The sequence below is a fragment of the Apis florea genome, unplaced genomic scaffold (assembly GCF_048593485.1).
Source record: "Apis florea isolate Af1SG1 unplaced genomic scaffold, ASM4859348v1 contig_3078_pilon, whole genome shotgun sequence".
Classification (NCBI taxonomy): domain Eukaryota; kingdom Metazoa; phylum Arthropoda; class Insecta; order Hymenoptera; family Apidae; genus Apis; species Apis florea.
Window position 1 is genome coordinate 572,984 of NW_028256702.1, and position 17,946 is coordinate 590,929.

At 18.5% G+C, this 17,946-nt stretch overlaps 1 protein-coding gene across 3 annotated transcripts; it reads right to left on the minus strand.

Annotated features, from left to right (window-relative positions):
- Nucleotides 1–167: 167 nt before the first annotated feature.
- On the minus strand, nt 168–17,005 carry LOC100866704 (uncharacterized). Of its 3 annotated transcripts, none has more exons than XM_086908355.1 (20): nt 16,795–16,991; nt 14,016–14,402; nt 12,102–12,226; nt 11,741–11,889; nt 10,766–11,668; nt 10,500–10,666; nt 10,273–10,312; nt 6,948–7,115; nt 6,607–6,742; nt 5,239–5,436; nt 4,950–5,084; nt 4,667–4,843; nt 4,372–4,523; nt 3,611–3,693; nt 2,961–3,293; nt 2,597–2,864; nt 2,066–2,148; nt 1,775–1,994; nt 1,146–1,579; nt 168–424 (listed from the first exon to the last, which is right to left on the minus strand). In XM_086908355.1, exons 2-20 carry the CDS (start codon nt 14,255–14,257, stop codon nt 295–297), a joined length of 4,143 nt encoding a protein of 1,380 aa, XP_086764481.1. In that variant the 5' UTR covers nt 14,258–14,402; nt 16,795–16,991; the 3' UTR covers nt 168–294. The 3 variants fall into 3 exon arrangements, with proteins under 3 accessions (XP_086764481.1, XP_086764480.1, XP_086764483.1); XM_086908354.1 differs by having other exon boundaries at nt 11,741–11,907; XM_086908357.1 differs by lacking the exon at nt 14,016–14,402 and having other exon boundaries at nt 11,741–11,907; nt 16,795–17,005.
- Nucleotides 17,006–17,946: the final 941 nt, after the last annotated feature.

Consider the following 17,946-nt stretch of genomic DNA (forward strand, 5'->3'; position numbering starts at 1 on the left):
TATCCTAGAAATACATATTAAATGTTAACCAATCAAATAGTTATATTAAAAATACATTATGATTCAAAAATCAATTCAAAAATACCTCTAAATACAAATAATATATCAATTTTATAATATAATCTTTTCGTTTTGTTGATAGTGGCAAAAATTTTAATTACAACGTATACAGTTATGATTGGATGTTTTTATTCGTTTTATGAAGTATTAACTACATTTATTACATAGATAAATGATTTCATGTTTGTTTATGAATGTGGGATAACTTTAGCATTATAAAAAAGAAAGTAACATTTATTTACAAGAATCAAAAGACTCTCCTTTGTGCTTCTTGGCCATTTGAGAGTCACCTTGATTCTCTGTTTTCAACATTAACCTGGAAATCCGTTTCGATTTTAAGTAGGACATTGTTTCGCTTGATGATCTAAAATGAAAATTAATACTATTAAATAAATTTAAAAACGAAAATTTAAAAATATAAATTATTATGTATATTATATTATTATATAATTATATTACATTTATATAATAATTATATTACATAATATGTTCTGCAATGAAATCGAAAAATTTGGAAAACATTAAAAATCAAAAAATTATTTTAAGAAAAAAAAGATATATATTTATATAAATTACAATATTAAATAATATCAATAATATCAATAATATCAAAAACAAAAATGTTTATTATCTAAAATGTTATTTATTTTGATTTAATATTCATTTTTATACTAAAAATTTTAGAGATAAAATATTAATATGTAAAATAATGATATTAATAAGAATTGCTTATTATTTTCGCATGTCTGAAGAATAATTCAAAGTTAATAAAATTTTATAAAAAAATCAATTCAATTCAATAAAATATACTTATTAATACCTATCAAAATACTACAAAATATATATATTGCAAAAATATATTATAAAATTGAATATTTAATGTTATGTATTCAATCTTAAATACTGCATTTTTCTATGAGTTTATATTCTATTCTATTATATTAATAAAAATGCAATATTTGAAAATCGAATTTGGAATTGATTTATAATTTATAAAATAATTTTAGTTTAGAATAAATCATTAAATACAATATCGATTTTATTGCAGAATATTTAGCTTTTTAATTATAAAATTATAAAATTACCTCGAATGAGGAGCTTTAGTCTCAGTCAGCATTTCTGTCGAATTACTTTCAGACGAACTAGAACTTGTACATGGAGAACACGGAATGATCTGGTATGTAGTTCTATTAACTACTTCAGTACTTGGTTCAGTACTTTCCGTTTGATTTGGTATATTATTACTACTACGATTTTCTCCATCTAAAGTAGGCTTTTTTTTATCTTCAACATCAGTTTTTACAGATTTCGCATCAACATGATTTTCAGCCTTAATTTTTAGTTTACCATCTTGAGTAGGAAAGTTTACAGCAGGTATTGTTATATTTTTGTCTCCTTTTTTTGCATTCATCAATTTAATTAATAATTTTGATAATTCTTCCCTTTTTCTTGTTACTACTATTTCCTCAAACCAATTCTTCAATGTTTTTATCGGCAAAGTATAATCTTTAATGGGATTCTGAAATAAAAATTTATTATATATTATATATTCTATAATTCTTATTTTATTTACCTATTTAAATATTGTATACAATTATCTTATGAAATATTTATTAGTCTAATAAAAGTTCTGAAATATTTTATTTGAATAATAAATAATTCAAGAGATAATTGTATATAAACATATAAATATGAATTCAAAAAATAAATTTACCTTAAAGAAGCTCTCCACATATTGTAATACATATAATCCGCAATCAGTGAAATTTGATTGCTGAGGAACTTTTAACGATGCTCCTTTAATAGTATCTTTTGAAAATACTTTTTCACATCCCATTTTTGCTACATACTCACAACTTAAATAATCTCTTAATGTAGCTACTACACGTGCTCTACTTGCTCCCGCAAGGGAGTCAAATATTAATATGCAGGGTCTATAAAAAAAAAAAAAAAATGAATCATGTATTTTATTTGGGACTTAACAATTATTTTTAAAAATACTTACATTTTTACAGTATCTTTTTCCTGTGATACATTTTGTTCCGTTTTTGGCGATAAATTTTTATTTTCTGTTGTTTCTAATTCATCCTATATTAAAAGTCATTCATATTCGTATTACTAAGTTTTAATTACTAAATTTATAAATTAAGTATTAATTTTATTAATATTTAATTTATATATTTTTAATATATTCATAAAATTTTAAAATTGATTCTAAAGACCAAAAATTGATATAAATCATATGATCATAATATAATTTTCTAATTAATATTCTAATTAATAAAAATATTAATTGAATCTTTTTTATTAAATTATAAAATCTAAATTTATGTAAGATAAAAAATTGGAACCATTTTAATCTATTTCTTTCATCTAACATAAACTTATTTATTACGTTATAAATCTCAACAATACTTTTTTTTATCAATTTTTGATATATTTTATATTTTTTTCTTTAAAATTGATATTTGAAAAGTATTTCATAAATATACTCATGTATTCAACATCCTGTAAAAAAAAATATTAATTTACTTACGTCATCTTCGCTATCCATTTCCATTTCTTCATCATCGCCTTCAGCTTCATCTCTTTCTGAACCATCATCACCCTGATCTATAGTTACAGTAGTTGTCACTGGTTTGAGTGTTGTACTTCCAATAGTAACAGTTTGAAGTTTTACTTCTTTTAATTTTTTACTTTTTTGTACAGTTTTACGAATATCATTTTCATCAGATCGTTTACTTTGTGCAAAAACTTTACCCACTAATCCAGGAAAACAAATAATAGCCAAAAACCAATGAGCACTGTAACATTTTTATACGTTAACATTTTATAAGAATTGTTATTTAATACTTTAATTTAAGGAAAAACAGAAAAAAATGTGCAATAAACAAACTTACTGTTCATTTATAGGAATTATAATAAAATCTTTTTCAAATATGTTGACATTTTTCGTCCACTTTTGAACTCTTGCATGTCTCTTAGCAGCGGGTGTAAGAGGCACATTGCTTTCAACTGCTTGAGTGTGTGGACTTGTCAATCGCTTATAAAAATACGAACTAAATACATGAGTTCTCTGTTGATCAGATTCTGATAGAACTTCCAATGTCAAATATTTTAGATAGAAGTCTATAATTACATCATTTAAAAATTGATCCTCTCCAAGACATAAATAATCCTCAGTATTAATAGCTATACCACCTTTGGCAGGTGGTGGTGGGTATACAGTTATTCTATAAACAACAAATATATTATATTATGTTTATGATTTATATGAAAATATTTAAATATATATATTAATAAAATATTTATATGGAAAATACTAAGAAATTTTGTAAAATATTAAAATGGCATCTATTTAATCAATTCTTAAAATACTCCGAAAATTATAAAAGATATATAGGTATATAGATATAATAGATTCACTGCATAAATATACTATAAGTATAAGTAGTATTTTCTATATATACTAATATTTGATATATATATATTACATATACATACAAATATAATTAATAATTTTTATTTTATAATTAATTTTATTACTTACGTTTGTATACCACCATTTATATTCAAATTAGCTGCTGTTCCCATTTGAAGTTCTCTTCTTGACAAACTTTGCATTTGTAGACTCTAGAAAAAGTTTATTATATTTTAAGTTTTTTCACGAATACTGAAGTAGAACCTATATTATTAAAATTATATAACTTTATATTAATGTTGTGTTTTATAATAATTTTTAATATATATATTTAAACATTATATAATAATATTGTTTTTAATATTTTTTAATATTTTAAAAGATTTTTAATATTTTAATATTTTTATTAAAACAGTATATGTAAACATGTATATATGTATGTTTATTTTTTTCTATAAAGTGAATTCTATTTATTGATGATTCAATATGAAATTAATATATATGTATAATATATTTTACTATTATCAACCAAAAAAAAATATACTAGTAATTAAAAAAAATATAATGTAACCAAAAAATTTAAACATGGAAAATATGCAACGAAGTTAATAAAAATATATTATAAAATATGATTAATATAATATAAAAAAAAAAGAAAATCTTATTTATGGGAAATAGCAAATATATTTTTAATGATCAAGATTTTGGACTAGCAATTATTTACATAATTTTATGTAAATAAAACTCAAAAAAATAAAGATATCCAAATTTTAAAACTAATTATGCAAATTAATTCATGTAATAAATATTCTACTATAATTTTTATTTAAAATTTTATTTAAAATTATTTCTTTAAATAATAACTTTGTATATTTAAGGAATATACATACATCTTTCGGTGATGCTCGTATAAGAATATCATTTGCTTCTTTTGCATTTAATTCTTCTAATAAGTTTCTTCGCGTAAACAATGTTTTTAATACAACTTTTGATTCTTCTGATAATTTTTCTGGCAGTAAAGTTATTCGTTTATGTGTATGATCTATAAAATATTCATATTTTTATTTTATTTATAATATTATAAAATATAATATAATATAATATAATATAATATAATATAATATAATATAATATAATATAATATATTATAATTATATTATAATTAAATATGCTTAAAATTGATACCTTTTCCAGCAGGATCATAGTATGGTCCTTTCGGATCCTGCATTCCTAATAATTCACGAATCATAGCTCCAGTAGTAATAGATGTATAAAAGAAAAGCACTGGCATTGATTTACCAAAATGAATTAGTACTTTTACTATATCTCGAACCTTAACATCTAATGTTACAAAGGTTTTTTCTGCAATATATGTAAATAATTGTAAAGAATAAATATTTATCAAAATAATTATAATAATATACGCTATTTTATATTATAAATATATAGTAATTAATAAAATAAATACCATCTTCCAATAAAGGTACACCAAATCTTACTCCATTTTGCGAGATTAAGACTCTATCCCGAGGAATATATTTATAAGAACCTATCCTTACCGTTCTACACAATAAAGAAGTATGTGGAGATTGCATAGTATTATCTGAAAAATAATTATTTTTATTTTTTTTTTCTTTCAATATATAATTAATATTTATCATTCAATATTTAATATATAGGAATAAATAGGAATATATCAATATATGTATATACTATGAAGAAATCATACATCATTTAAATATATATTCAAAAATTACCTTTAATATCTTCACTCTCCATAATATAATCCGGATTTGTATCAGAAACAGAATTATTCGTAATTATTGGTTCTTTCTCAAGAATGGTATCCATTTCATCACTATAATTATTACTCATATCATTTGAAAATATATTGTTACTAGAATCCGATCTTTTTTTGCCTTCTTCTTCTTCATCAGATGATATTGTCAAACATTCTGAATAAAAAATATCACATTTGAAGTATTTTAGATTCTATAAGACAATTTATTTAAAAATCTCCATCGCATATGAACTTTTAAATTACAACCATGAAAATTATTCTAAATATTATAGTTTTAAAGGAAAAATATGATAATAGAAATATTTTTTTTTTAAGATCATTCATTTTTTCATTTATTTATATTATAAATGTTTTACTTATTATATGTATCTTTAGGATATAAATTAAAAATGAAATCAATATTTATAAAGTATAGAAGAAAGATCTAAATTAGATCTGATTTATAATTCAAGAAGTTTAAAAAATAATATAATGAAATTTTGGAAATTGAACAAATGAAAAATGCAAATTTATTAATTTTTTATTTTTAGATTTTGTTGTTAAAAATTTTTAAAAATAATTTTATAAAGACTAATTTATAATAAAAAATAAAAAAATATATATTATAATTATTATATATACTTATGAATTGTGTTATTATTAATAAAAAAATTATTATTTAAATTGATTATTTAAATTGATTATTTAAATTGATTATTACGTTAAATTGATTATTTAATAATTGAAAATAAATGTTATTATTTCACATTTATAATATCACACAAATTTATAATTACCATTTATAATATTGTTGAATTTTTTATATAATTTTTTGTATCAATTGCATAATTCTATTAGAAATATTATCTGAATAACGTTTCAAATAACAAGTGAAGAAAAAAGTTAGAACATAAATCCAGACTATCACTGCTTAAACATTTATTTTTATATATCTTTCACATTAAACATCTTATAATGTGTAAGACAAACAGAACGTAAATACGTACTATTAATTTTGCGTTTTATTTCTCTTTAGTTCAAGTATTAAACAAAACATATGTTCCATTTAAGAAAATACTGATGACTTTGAGGAAAATAATCCTTCCATTATCATATTTTCTTTTGGAAAATTGATTAGAATTTTGTTACTCTTATTTTCTCTTGTATTCAAATGCAATGAAAATATTTAGGAATATTCTTTTATATATCTCGCATCCTATATATCTATTATTTAAACTTACACAAAATAGTATTATACTTTAAAATAAAATCATAAAATATTTTTTTCTTTTTTTTTCTTCCCCCCCCCCCTTTTTTTTTCTTTTCTTTTTTTTTTTTTGTTTACCTGGCTCTTTATGAATAGGCCTTGATCTTGAAACACCTCTTCCTCTTCCTCTTCCACGTTTATACACAGATCCATCTCGCTCTAACTTTTCTAATTTTGCTGATGAATTACGTTCATTGTTTTTTTTGTAAAAAGTCTGAAAAAGATTAAATAAATTAATCATTTAATTTAAAAATTTATATAATGATCATATTTTAATAATACATATTAAAAACTTTCTTTAAATTTATACGAAAATTTATACGAAAATGATAAAATAATGTTACAAATAGTTTAAAAATTTTTTAAAAATTTCATTGTTTTATAATAATATAATAGTTTTATATAGTTTCATAACTTACATCAACAGATATCATTGTTTCTTTCTTTTCTTGCATACCCATTGTCATTGGTATGGATTTTACATCTTTTGGTAATTTTCTTTTACATCTTAGGCATCGATTAAAGTCAATAGAGCTAATGCCACAATGAGAACAAACAGCCAACATTCCTTCTATATATATAGGTTCCTGTAAAATAATTAAAAATAAGATATATTAAAAATAATATAAATATAAAAAATATATTGTACTTTTTCGTTACACATAAAATAAATTATTTATAAAAATATTTGCTATACTATAGAGAAGGTAATTATAATATTATTAAAATTGGAAAAAATGTATAAATCATTTAATGTGTGCATTAATCATTTTAATATTTTATTTTATATCCTTGATAATTTCAGTCATAAAATTTTAATATCTACAAAAGATATTTCTAATTAAGAAATATTTTTGTATTAAGAATAATTCTATAAAAATTTTATAATTTATTTAATATAATCTAGTGAAAATTTATAAGTTATTAATGAAACAATGAAAATTTATATTTCATGCAAAAAAACTTTTTTGATGGAAATGGAAAAATTATATATCTAATTCATATTACAAAAAATCATAACATTTTATTTAATTTAATTTATTTAATTTAAAAATTTAACATTTTATCAGTGAGTATATAACATTATATAAATAGCTCATGAAAATATTCAAAATCTTGCTATAAATAAAATAATAAAAATATACATATTAGATGGATTTTAAAAATATTATAATAATTATTATAAAATACGAATATCGAGATTTTTTTTTTTTTTAACTATTATCTTGAGAAGATGAAATTCTTAAAATTTCATTTTTTTTTTTTTTTTTTTTTGGTACTTTTTAATTTGAGGTAAAAAAAACCTTAAATATATAAAATGTTTTAATGTTTTAATGAATTTTAATACTCTCTAAGATTCTATTCTATATAAAAATATTTCAAGATATTCTTCTCAAGCTTCTTTTCAATAAATATGAACAAATGTTGACATTTTTAAAATGGATTCTTTTAAAAATATTTTGCATTGTAAAAAAAACTGCTGTATAATAAACTCATATATAAATCATTGTGCTCTATATATACATAAATTTTTATTAAAATTAGAATTTTCAAATTAAATAATAATAATAAATAGTTAGTGAATTTTCTAATAAAATATTTGAATATTTTTTTGAATTATTTATATTATATACATATTTATTAATATAATAATATTATAATTAAATTAATAAATTAGATTAAAGTTTTATATATAATTATAAATTACATATAAAATTTATTATTATTATAATATTTTGTTTTTTAGTTTTAAATGCAGCTTTATATAAAATTTAATAATTACTTCTAATAAAATGTTAAAAAGTTTTTTTTTAAAAATTACAAAATATATTTTAAAAAATGTGTGTATATATATCAATAAATATATCAATTTTTTATTAATTTATAATTTAATATTTAATAATTTTATTTAATTTATATTTAATAATTTAATTTTATTACTATTAAGTAATAAATTCAATTTTTTTTATTATTTAATAAAATTCAAATATTTATTCGATATATATAGATTTCATTTTTTATATGTATACTTATTTTTACATAAGTACTTTTGAAGCAATCATATAACAGATTCATTCAATTATTTTTTCAAAATTTTTATATTATTTTTTTTTAAATTAAACATATTTGTATTTTAACATAAATTTTATCTAAAATATTTATTTATTTAACACAAATTTTTGTCTAAAATATTTATTTATTTAAAATATACAGTAATAACATTACACAACAAAATTCTTTTGTTTCTTTTGTTCTATTATCTTTTTATTTTTATTTATTATTTCATTTAGTTTAGTTATTATTACAAATTTATAAACTTTTTCAAGAAACATTTATTAATTCTAATATATTTAAAAAAAAAAAATTAGAAATCAGAATTAAAAGTATAATTATTTAAATTTTTAACAATAAATTTTTAATAGCAATACAATTATAAATGTGCATACATGCATGAGATTGCAAAAATATTTGACTTACTATATACTTTCTAAATATATTTCAACTATTTAATATTACACATTTAAAGAAAAAATATAGTTAATAAGCCAAAAAATATTATATTTGAAAATACATTTTAAAAATAAAATTAAATAAATTTTAAATTAAAATTTTCATCATTTACATAAACAAAAATTTAAATTTTTATTTAAATTAAAATATTATTATGTTATTAAAATGTTACTGATAAGAAAAAGTTATTTTATGTTTTCAAATATAGAATCTTAGATAGAAGTGCATTTTGTATTTACTATTGTTACTATTATTTACTATTATAATAGTAATAGTAATAGCAATAGTAATAGTAATAGTATTATAATAGTAAATACAATATTTTATTACTTTTTCAATATTATATAGCAATAAATTCAAATGAATGTTAAAGTAAACAAATATTTTTAGTATTCATTATAATGTTTATTATATAAATAATTATATATTTTAATCAAAATTTCATTAATATATTTTATATAATATATGTAATAATTCTGATATATTTTTTAAAAACTTCGTGTCATATAAATAAATTTAATTATTTTTATAAATTTTAAAATTTCGCATAAATATTTTATAAAAATTATATGTTGAATATATAAATATATTCTTGAAAAATAATTTTTTAAAAGATTCTTGATTTTCCATTTTATTACATGAATAATTTGTTAATCTTATATTGTCAATAACTTCACTGATACTTCATATTAATACTTCTTTTATAATAATATATTTAAAATATTTTTATATTTTATAGAAAATTAATATATTAATACATTATATTAATATATTATATGTTAATTTTGAAGAATATTTTATGAATATTTATTCTAAAAACGAAAGTTGATATAGAAAAATCAATTAAGATTTATTTATTCAGTTACAATTAAAATTCATGTTAGATGAAACAAAATGGAAACATAATTAGATAACAATGTAAAGGAAATAAATATGTTCTATATTCATTTTACTTTGTCTAACACAAATTTAAATTGTTTATAAGTTAATAAATAAATCTTGATTGAAATTTTTAATTAACAACTTTTATATTTATTTTAGTCTAGAATCAAATTTCTAAAGATATTTTACGAATATGTTAATATCCTAATAAAATTATAAATCTTACAACATTATTAAATATATATAAAAAAATAAAAAAAATGATATAATAAATTAAATAAATTTTCATTAAAATCATTATGAATGTTATTGCAAAAATCAATATGAAATTAAAAAAAAATTAGAACTCACCTCATTTTGTTGTACAGGATTACTATTCTCATCAGGTGAACTGAAATCATTTATATGATATTTAAAATGCTTTATATTCATATGTAGATTTAATATCTAATAATTTAATAATTTATATTAAATTATAATATAAAAATTATTTATATTAATTATATATTTAATAATATATTTAAATTATAATATCTAATAATTTAAATATTTAATTAAGAATATATTGAAAAGCTCACCTATGAGAATTATCTAAACTACTATTTGTATTATCTTGAGAACCATCATTTTCATCCATATCAAGTGATACAACTGCACCAGGTCCAGCTTCTACAATATAATTTATACCCAAAGTAGGATCAAAAATTAATGAAACGCTTGTTTTTCCACGAAGTACGATTTTTGCCTAAAAATACAAATAATTTTTTTTATTGATATATTATTATTGATATATACTTTTTATTAAACATTTTTATAAAATTTATTATTATAATTATCGAAATACCTGTTCCAATAAATCTTGAACTGTACAATCTTCATGAGGTATATCAAATGTAATTAATCTCTGTTCGCCATTAGAAAGTTTAACTAACATTTTTGCAGTATTTCCTTGTATTTGATGTTGAACTTTAGTATTTGTTGGATTATGAATAATTTTTTCAAGAAAGGCAACACTTTCAGATAAATTATTTTCTGAATCAGTTTGTGAAGAAAAGCTTTGTTGATTTGTTGGACCTTTTTCACAAATTGATGAAGATTCTAATGGTTCAACATTCATAGCATTATGAACATTTTCAGATGGAGATGAAAGTGATGATTGTTCAAATTGAGATTTTTGTGTTGTTGTTTGTTTTTGAAATTGTAACTGTAATGAAGATGACATTTGTTTTTGTTGTATTGAATTTGTAGTTGTTTGTTGTCGTGTAGGATTATTTAATGAAGTTTGCATTGAATGTGAAGCAATATTTGATAATCGTTGCATATTATTTCCTTGCAATCTTTTATCATTTTGTATTTGTCTTTGATTTTGCATTTGTTTTAATCTTGTTTGTTCCATTTTAGGCTGTTGCATTTTTAAGGAATTTTTTGGTAAAGTAGAAGCTTGAGGTCTAGTATGAACTGTACTCAAAGGAGAATGTATCTGTGTAGAAATTTGTGTCACATTCTGTCCAGTAGGACTAATTGTTTTATTACAAAATGAAGGTGTAGATAATCTGATATTAGACGCATTAGCGTTTGATATTTGAGTTCCAATATTATTTGTTACATTCACCCTATCAATAGTTGAGATTCCTGTTTGTACACTGTTTGATACTGGTCGATTTCTGTTTTGGTATGATCTAAGTGGTTTCCTTTTTACAAGCTCACTATTCTGTGATGATAATTCACAAGATCCATGTAGTAGACTCTAAAATTATATATAACTAATATTGCACTTAACAATTTGCAAGATAAAATTATTTTGGCTTTTTACACTTACTTGTGAAGAAGTATTATTTTGATTTTCATTTAAATTGGCAGTTTGAGTTTTTTCTGATATCAATGCACCCTGTTTTGAAACTGCATTTACACTAATACTATTTTCTTGCATTTTTATCCATTGTATCTGTTGTCCATCATTATTACAACCTATAAATGTTTTAGAACCTAAATAAGAAAGTGTTTTTATAAATTGCTTTTTAATATTATAAAATTTTTTTATTTTATAATAATATTTTATTTATAATAATTTATAATAATTTTTTATTTTATATTTTTTAATAATAATTATATTTTTTTAAATAATAATTTCATTCTTTATTGTATTTATTTAAAAAAATGTTATATAATTGCAAATTTACCTTTATTATCCACAATGTTTACAATATTTCCTCCTATAGTATTATCATTCACTGTTGTAGTTTTTAATACACTTTGAGGTGAAGTTAATTCATTTGTATTTGTTTTGATTATAAATACATTTTGTCTGAAAATAATAATATATCATATTAAAAATTTGAAATAACAAATATTTTAATAAAACAATGCAAACTACTTTTTTTGATTCATTAATATACATTTATAAATCAATTAAATACTTCCTTTCTACAATTTTTAGTTTACATTTAAATAAATTGAAAACATATCTTATCAATACGTAATACAAAAATCTTCTATGAAAATTTGTTTTTATTTATGGAAATTATAATATATCAATTACATATGTAACAGTTTAATTTAATTTATATGTGAAAAGCACGAGGAAAAAAAAGGGTGCATTGGTACATCTCTAATTTTATTGTATAGAATATAACTGAAAGAAATATTCATTTTATGTACATTTAAATTGCAAATAAAATATTATAATAATATAATATAAAATAAAATTATAATAATAAAAATTGCACCATAAAATTTTAATCTAAGTGCTTTTATATGAATTATGTAAATATAAGTACAATATATATTTGTTATAATTTATATATATAAATTTCCTAAGATTTTAGTTTAAAAATATTATTTTATGAATAATTAATTATTAAAAAAAATAAAAATAAAAGATATAATATAATAAATTATATAAAATTATTAAAATAATTATAATTAAAAAAAAATTAATATAGAAAATTTAATATATATATAAATATTAAAATTAAAAATTTAATATATATAAATATAAATTCTCAAAAACATTATAATGTATAATGTATATGTTATAATTATGTTACAAATATATGTTATATAAATTTTGTATTTAAGTCATAATGATATTATGTCATATTTAAAGATATTTGATTTATTAGTGTATATTATATTTCACATTTAAAAGTAGTTCATTTTTTATAAACTATTTATTCTATTATATTATAATAATATATTTAATTATATTATATAATAATAAATGAATAATTTTATAATTTTAAGTAAGTTATTCATATATTTGATTCTCATTCAATGAATGAATAATTACATTTATATTTATGATTTATTTTATAATGTGAATAATGAAACTTACACAATATGCATGGATTTCAAATATTTCACATAAATTTACTATAATGATTTAAATCACCTAAATATAATATTTCATTATTAAATAAAAATTTATTAATTATAAAAGAATTCTTTGAGGCACACATGTACAATATATTAAAATAATATATTAAAATAATATTCAAATTTCTATAGAAAATTTTCACTATAGAAAATAAATAACGCATTATTCTTATTCTTAATTATTATCCTTAAAAATATTATAAAAATTAATAAAAGTAGGTTTTAAACTTTTTATATATTTTATTTCTATATATATAATTAGAAGACTACCTTAAGAAGTTTTATTAATCTGTTACATTTCTAATACATATCAAAGCAAATATAATCGTTTATTATAATCATAATTTTAAACATTGACAAAATTTTAATTGTATTCTGTATATATAAAACACATTATATACATGAAATTATATAGATCTGTCTATAAAATTAAAGAATTTAAATACTATATAATCACATATAACACACTATAAAATATATTTCTACAATGCAAAAATAAAAAAATATTTTTTATACTCTAATAACATGCCAAATAATTGGTATTTAGTTTTCATGATCAGAACCATATACCAATACCCCTTTATTTTCCTCGAATATCTAATATTTTTTATATTTCTGTATGTATATCAATATATACATATCAATAAGATAAAAAAGCAAAAAGATATCACACTGCTACTTCAATATTTGAATAATTAAAATACATGCGCACAAATTACCCTTGATCCAATTGTGTTGTAGAAATTTGACTCCCTAAATTAATTTGCTGTGAAAATATTGCTTGCCCAGTGTTTTGTGGTGCAGTAGTATAAGTCAAAAATTGTTGAGAACCATTACCACCATTATTTATGTCTTCAACAACTAATTGTACACTTTGTCCCTCTACAGAGCAAATTCTCTGTACTTCTTCAAGTGTTAATGTACCACTGGCATTGGTCACAAAATTATAATATTGTGCCATAGTATTCAAGACTTAAATGCTTGCAAATATGATCTTTCGTCAACTTATTTAGATAAAATCGATCAATGTCAGTACTACACTGAATTACACCAGTCCATCAATATCATATCTGTAGAACGATGAATTAGTATCTGCACAATAAAACCTATTAAAAGTAATTTAAAGTTACTTGTGTTTTTTTAAATATATGCTTATATAAATTATTATTATTTAGAAAAAGAGAAGACAAAAGTATATGCAAAAATTTTTTTAAGTTAAAATATATTGAGCTTCTCTCTCTCTCTCTCTCTCTCTTTATTAAAATAGTTCAAATTAACACTGCTTAATATTTTTTCATAATCATATTAAAATGTATATCATATTTAATTTGAATTAAATATTTTTTTTAAATCTAAAACAAAAGAACAAAAATATATAAAAATATTAAATATTTCAATAATAAAAGATCATATATATTAAATGATGTATATTAATTAAAGATAAAAAAATCGTAAAACATGATTTATTCCTAAATTAAATAGTAATAATTTTTTTATATTAAATTATGCTTTATATTTACTATATACAATTTTTATTTTTAATTATATTTCATGTATATTATGATAAATGTTTTAAGTGAATATATTTTTAAAGATATATCTTATTAAATTACAAAATATAACATTAATAAATAGAAAAAGCATAAAAAATATTTTATTTTATTTATAAATGGACATAAAGTAAAAAGTTAAACTTCTTAAGTAGTCTCCTACAAATAATTTTTTAAAAATTGCATAAAACCATCCCATATCATGTTATAATTGAAAATTAAATCTAAATATGAATTTCTGTTGCACTTTATGTAAAATGAAAATATTTAAAAATTATTGTACAATATGTGCTTCAAAGATTTATAATTTAGACAAAAATTTATTAATAAATAATTTTATGAAAACTATAGAATAATTAATAATAATAATAATAATAATAACAATAATAATAATAATATTTTTGTGAATTTTAAACAAAAGCATTTCTTTAATTTATACCTAACATGCAAAATTTTAAACAAGAGAATTTTTATAATTTTAAAATTATTAAAATAGCATATTAAAAGATTCATTAAAATTATATATTGTATTAATATTGTATTAATATTATTTTCAAAAAATTTAATATTATATTTTTCTTTATTTTATTTCAAATTGTGAGATACGTTCCATTATTAAATATCTAATACGTATTCACATATAACTAGCATAAATAGCAATAGCTAATTGAAAATAGAATAAATTATTAAAAATTGTCAAACATTAAAGATATTTATAATCAATTCATATAATATAAAAAACATATTATTAGAACGTATATTATGCAATAAATTCATTATATATTTAATAAATATAATAAATTTAATATTTATTAAATAACTATCGAATAACTGGATCTTTTTAATATTTTAACTTATAACATTAATATTTTACTTATATTATTTTTTTTTTAATTTCTCTCAATAAAAATATTAATGTACAAATATCTATTAATTAATTTTAAAAATATAATATTTTACATTTAATAATATAAATAATTGAAATATTACATTAATAACAAAAATAAGATTCCTTTTAAATTACAATTTTATCTTAGCATTAAAAGTAATTTTTAATTAATATATTTTAATAATCTATAGAATATATAATTATATATATTCTTAATAATAAATATTATAAAAATTATAGAAAATAAAGATAAAAGAAAAAAAATGATTAGTAAAATATATTATAATAAAAATGTATATTTAATAATATTTTATTATTTGTTTGTAAATAATAATTATATTAACTTTTAATTTAATAAAATAATATATAAATTAAATATACATATTTTACAATTATACCAGTTTGAAAATTTAATTTAAATATAAAGAATATTTTATAAAAAATATAAGGAAATCTTTTTAATGATTTGTTGAGATTTTGTAACACATGTGATATAAATTGATAAATAAAGTACAATACTTATTATAATATATGTGAATATAAAATAAACTTGAACATGTGGTGATTATTTTTTTTATAGTTTCTAATATTATTACTTTTAGCATTTATAAATATATAAAATGAGAAATTAAAACAACTTGAATATGAACAATATTTAAATTTTACAGAATCATAACCTAGAAGATGAAGAAATCGATCTGGATTTTATATATCCATTAAAGAATTAAAATTACAAATAAAAATAAAAATACATGCATTAGCGATGTAAATATTATAATGTATTATAAAATATATATGTAATTTAACTTCGAAACGTGCAAGATATATGATAGTAAAATTGTTTAAGAATTTTATCATAACCTTATTTCAAAATTTGAACTATCTTAAACAAAAATTATAATGAAATAATAATACAAACATTTACATTTTGCTATACTATAAAGCAATTTTATTGTCAATTTCATATGAAAAACATGCGGAATTACCGACTTGAATATGAACCGACGTCTAGTGCACACGTTATAAATTTTTTATTAAATTGACAACTATGATACTTACAGTCGTTTGTGTAAGGAGAAGTAAATACACAATTCCAAATTTAGCAGTAACAAATATTCTTTATATTGTAATCTAGTTATTTCGTTATACTTCGCGTAAGTAAATAACACGTCCAATTCGCCATTTTACGTTACCGTTTACGTGAAAGAATCGCAAAGCAACCGATAGACCGCAAAAGATTACGCCACTGCGTCACTGAAGTAGAATTTCCGGCTCCGGTTTTCTAAGACACTAATGGCGCGAAATTTGATATATCATGACAATTACAGTTTTTATATAATAATATAATATATATTTGTATTTATTATTTATGATATAGACATTTTATTGTTAGAATCTTATTCAATTCATACATATGAATAATGTTAATAATGAACATAGCTCAGGTTCTTGTAATAAAAATAACTTAAATTTTTTTTAAATAAATTCATGTTATGATAGTACAATTTAATATTAAACTGTAACATTTTTATATAAAACATTATAAGATACATTAATTTTCTATATATATATATATATATATATATATATATATATATATATTTATACGAAAAAAAATTAAAAAATAAAATTTATAAATATGTATAAAAATTAATATGTCTTCAATATGTATTATAACATTCAAATATAGTTAGAAATTTAATAAATAATAAAATTATAATTTATTATAATTATTATAAATATTTAAATATTTATATGTTTATAATTTAATTATACATATAAAATTTAAAGACATATATAAATAACAAATTTGTGTGAATCATATATTATCATATATATATTTTTTTATTGAATTAAAATTGTAGTCAATTATTTATAATTACTCTACTTATTTTACAGTATTGTTATTTTTATAAATATTTAATTCATTTAAGAACATGATTGCAAATAAATTCATTATATATTAAAATATACTCTATATTAAATTTGTTTGTATACTCTATATAAATCAGTTGTACATTATATATTTGGATTTGAATAAACGCGCCATGAATTTCATAGACTATTATGAATGAAGGTTCCAATATGAATTGCATTTTTACATTATTTGCATTACCTTGTATTATTTATTTTATCTTTTCTGTTTCTGTATATTATACATTAAATTCAATAATTTTTCCTCATTTTAATTATTGTTATATGAATCTAAAA

What these genes read in the sequence shown, in the direction of transcription:
- LOC100866704 (XM_086908354.1), bottom strand. Translation starts at nt 14,257, where the DNA reads ATGGCACAATATTATAATTTTGTGACCAATGCCAGTGGTACATTAACA. An exon ending in AAACATTGTGGATAATAAAG is followed by an intron (nt 11,908 to 12,101) that starts GTAAATTTGCAA and finishes TTTCTTATTTAG; the next exon opens with GTTCTAAAACATTTATAGGT. An exon ending in CTATGATCCTGCTGGAAAAG is followed by an intron (nt 4,524 to 4,666) that starts GTATCAATTTTA and finishes AATATTTTATAG; the next exon opens with ATCATACACATAAACGAATA.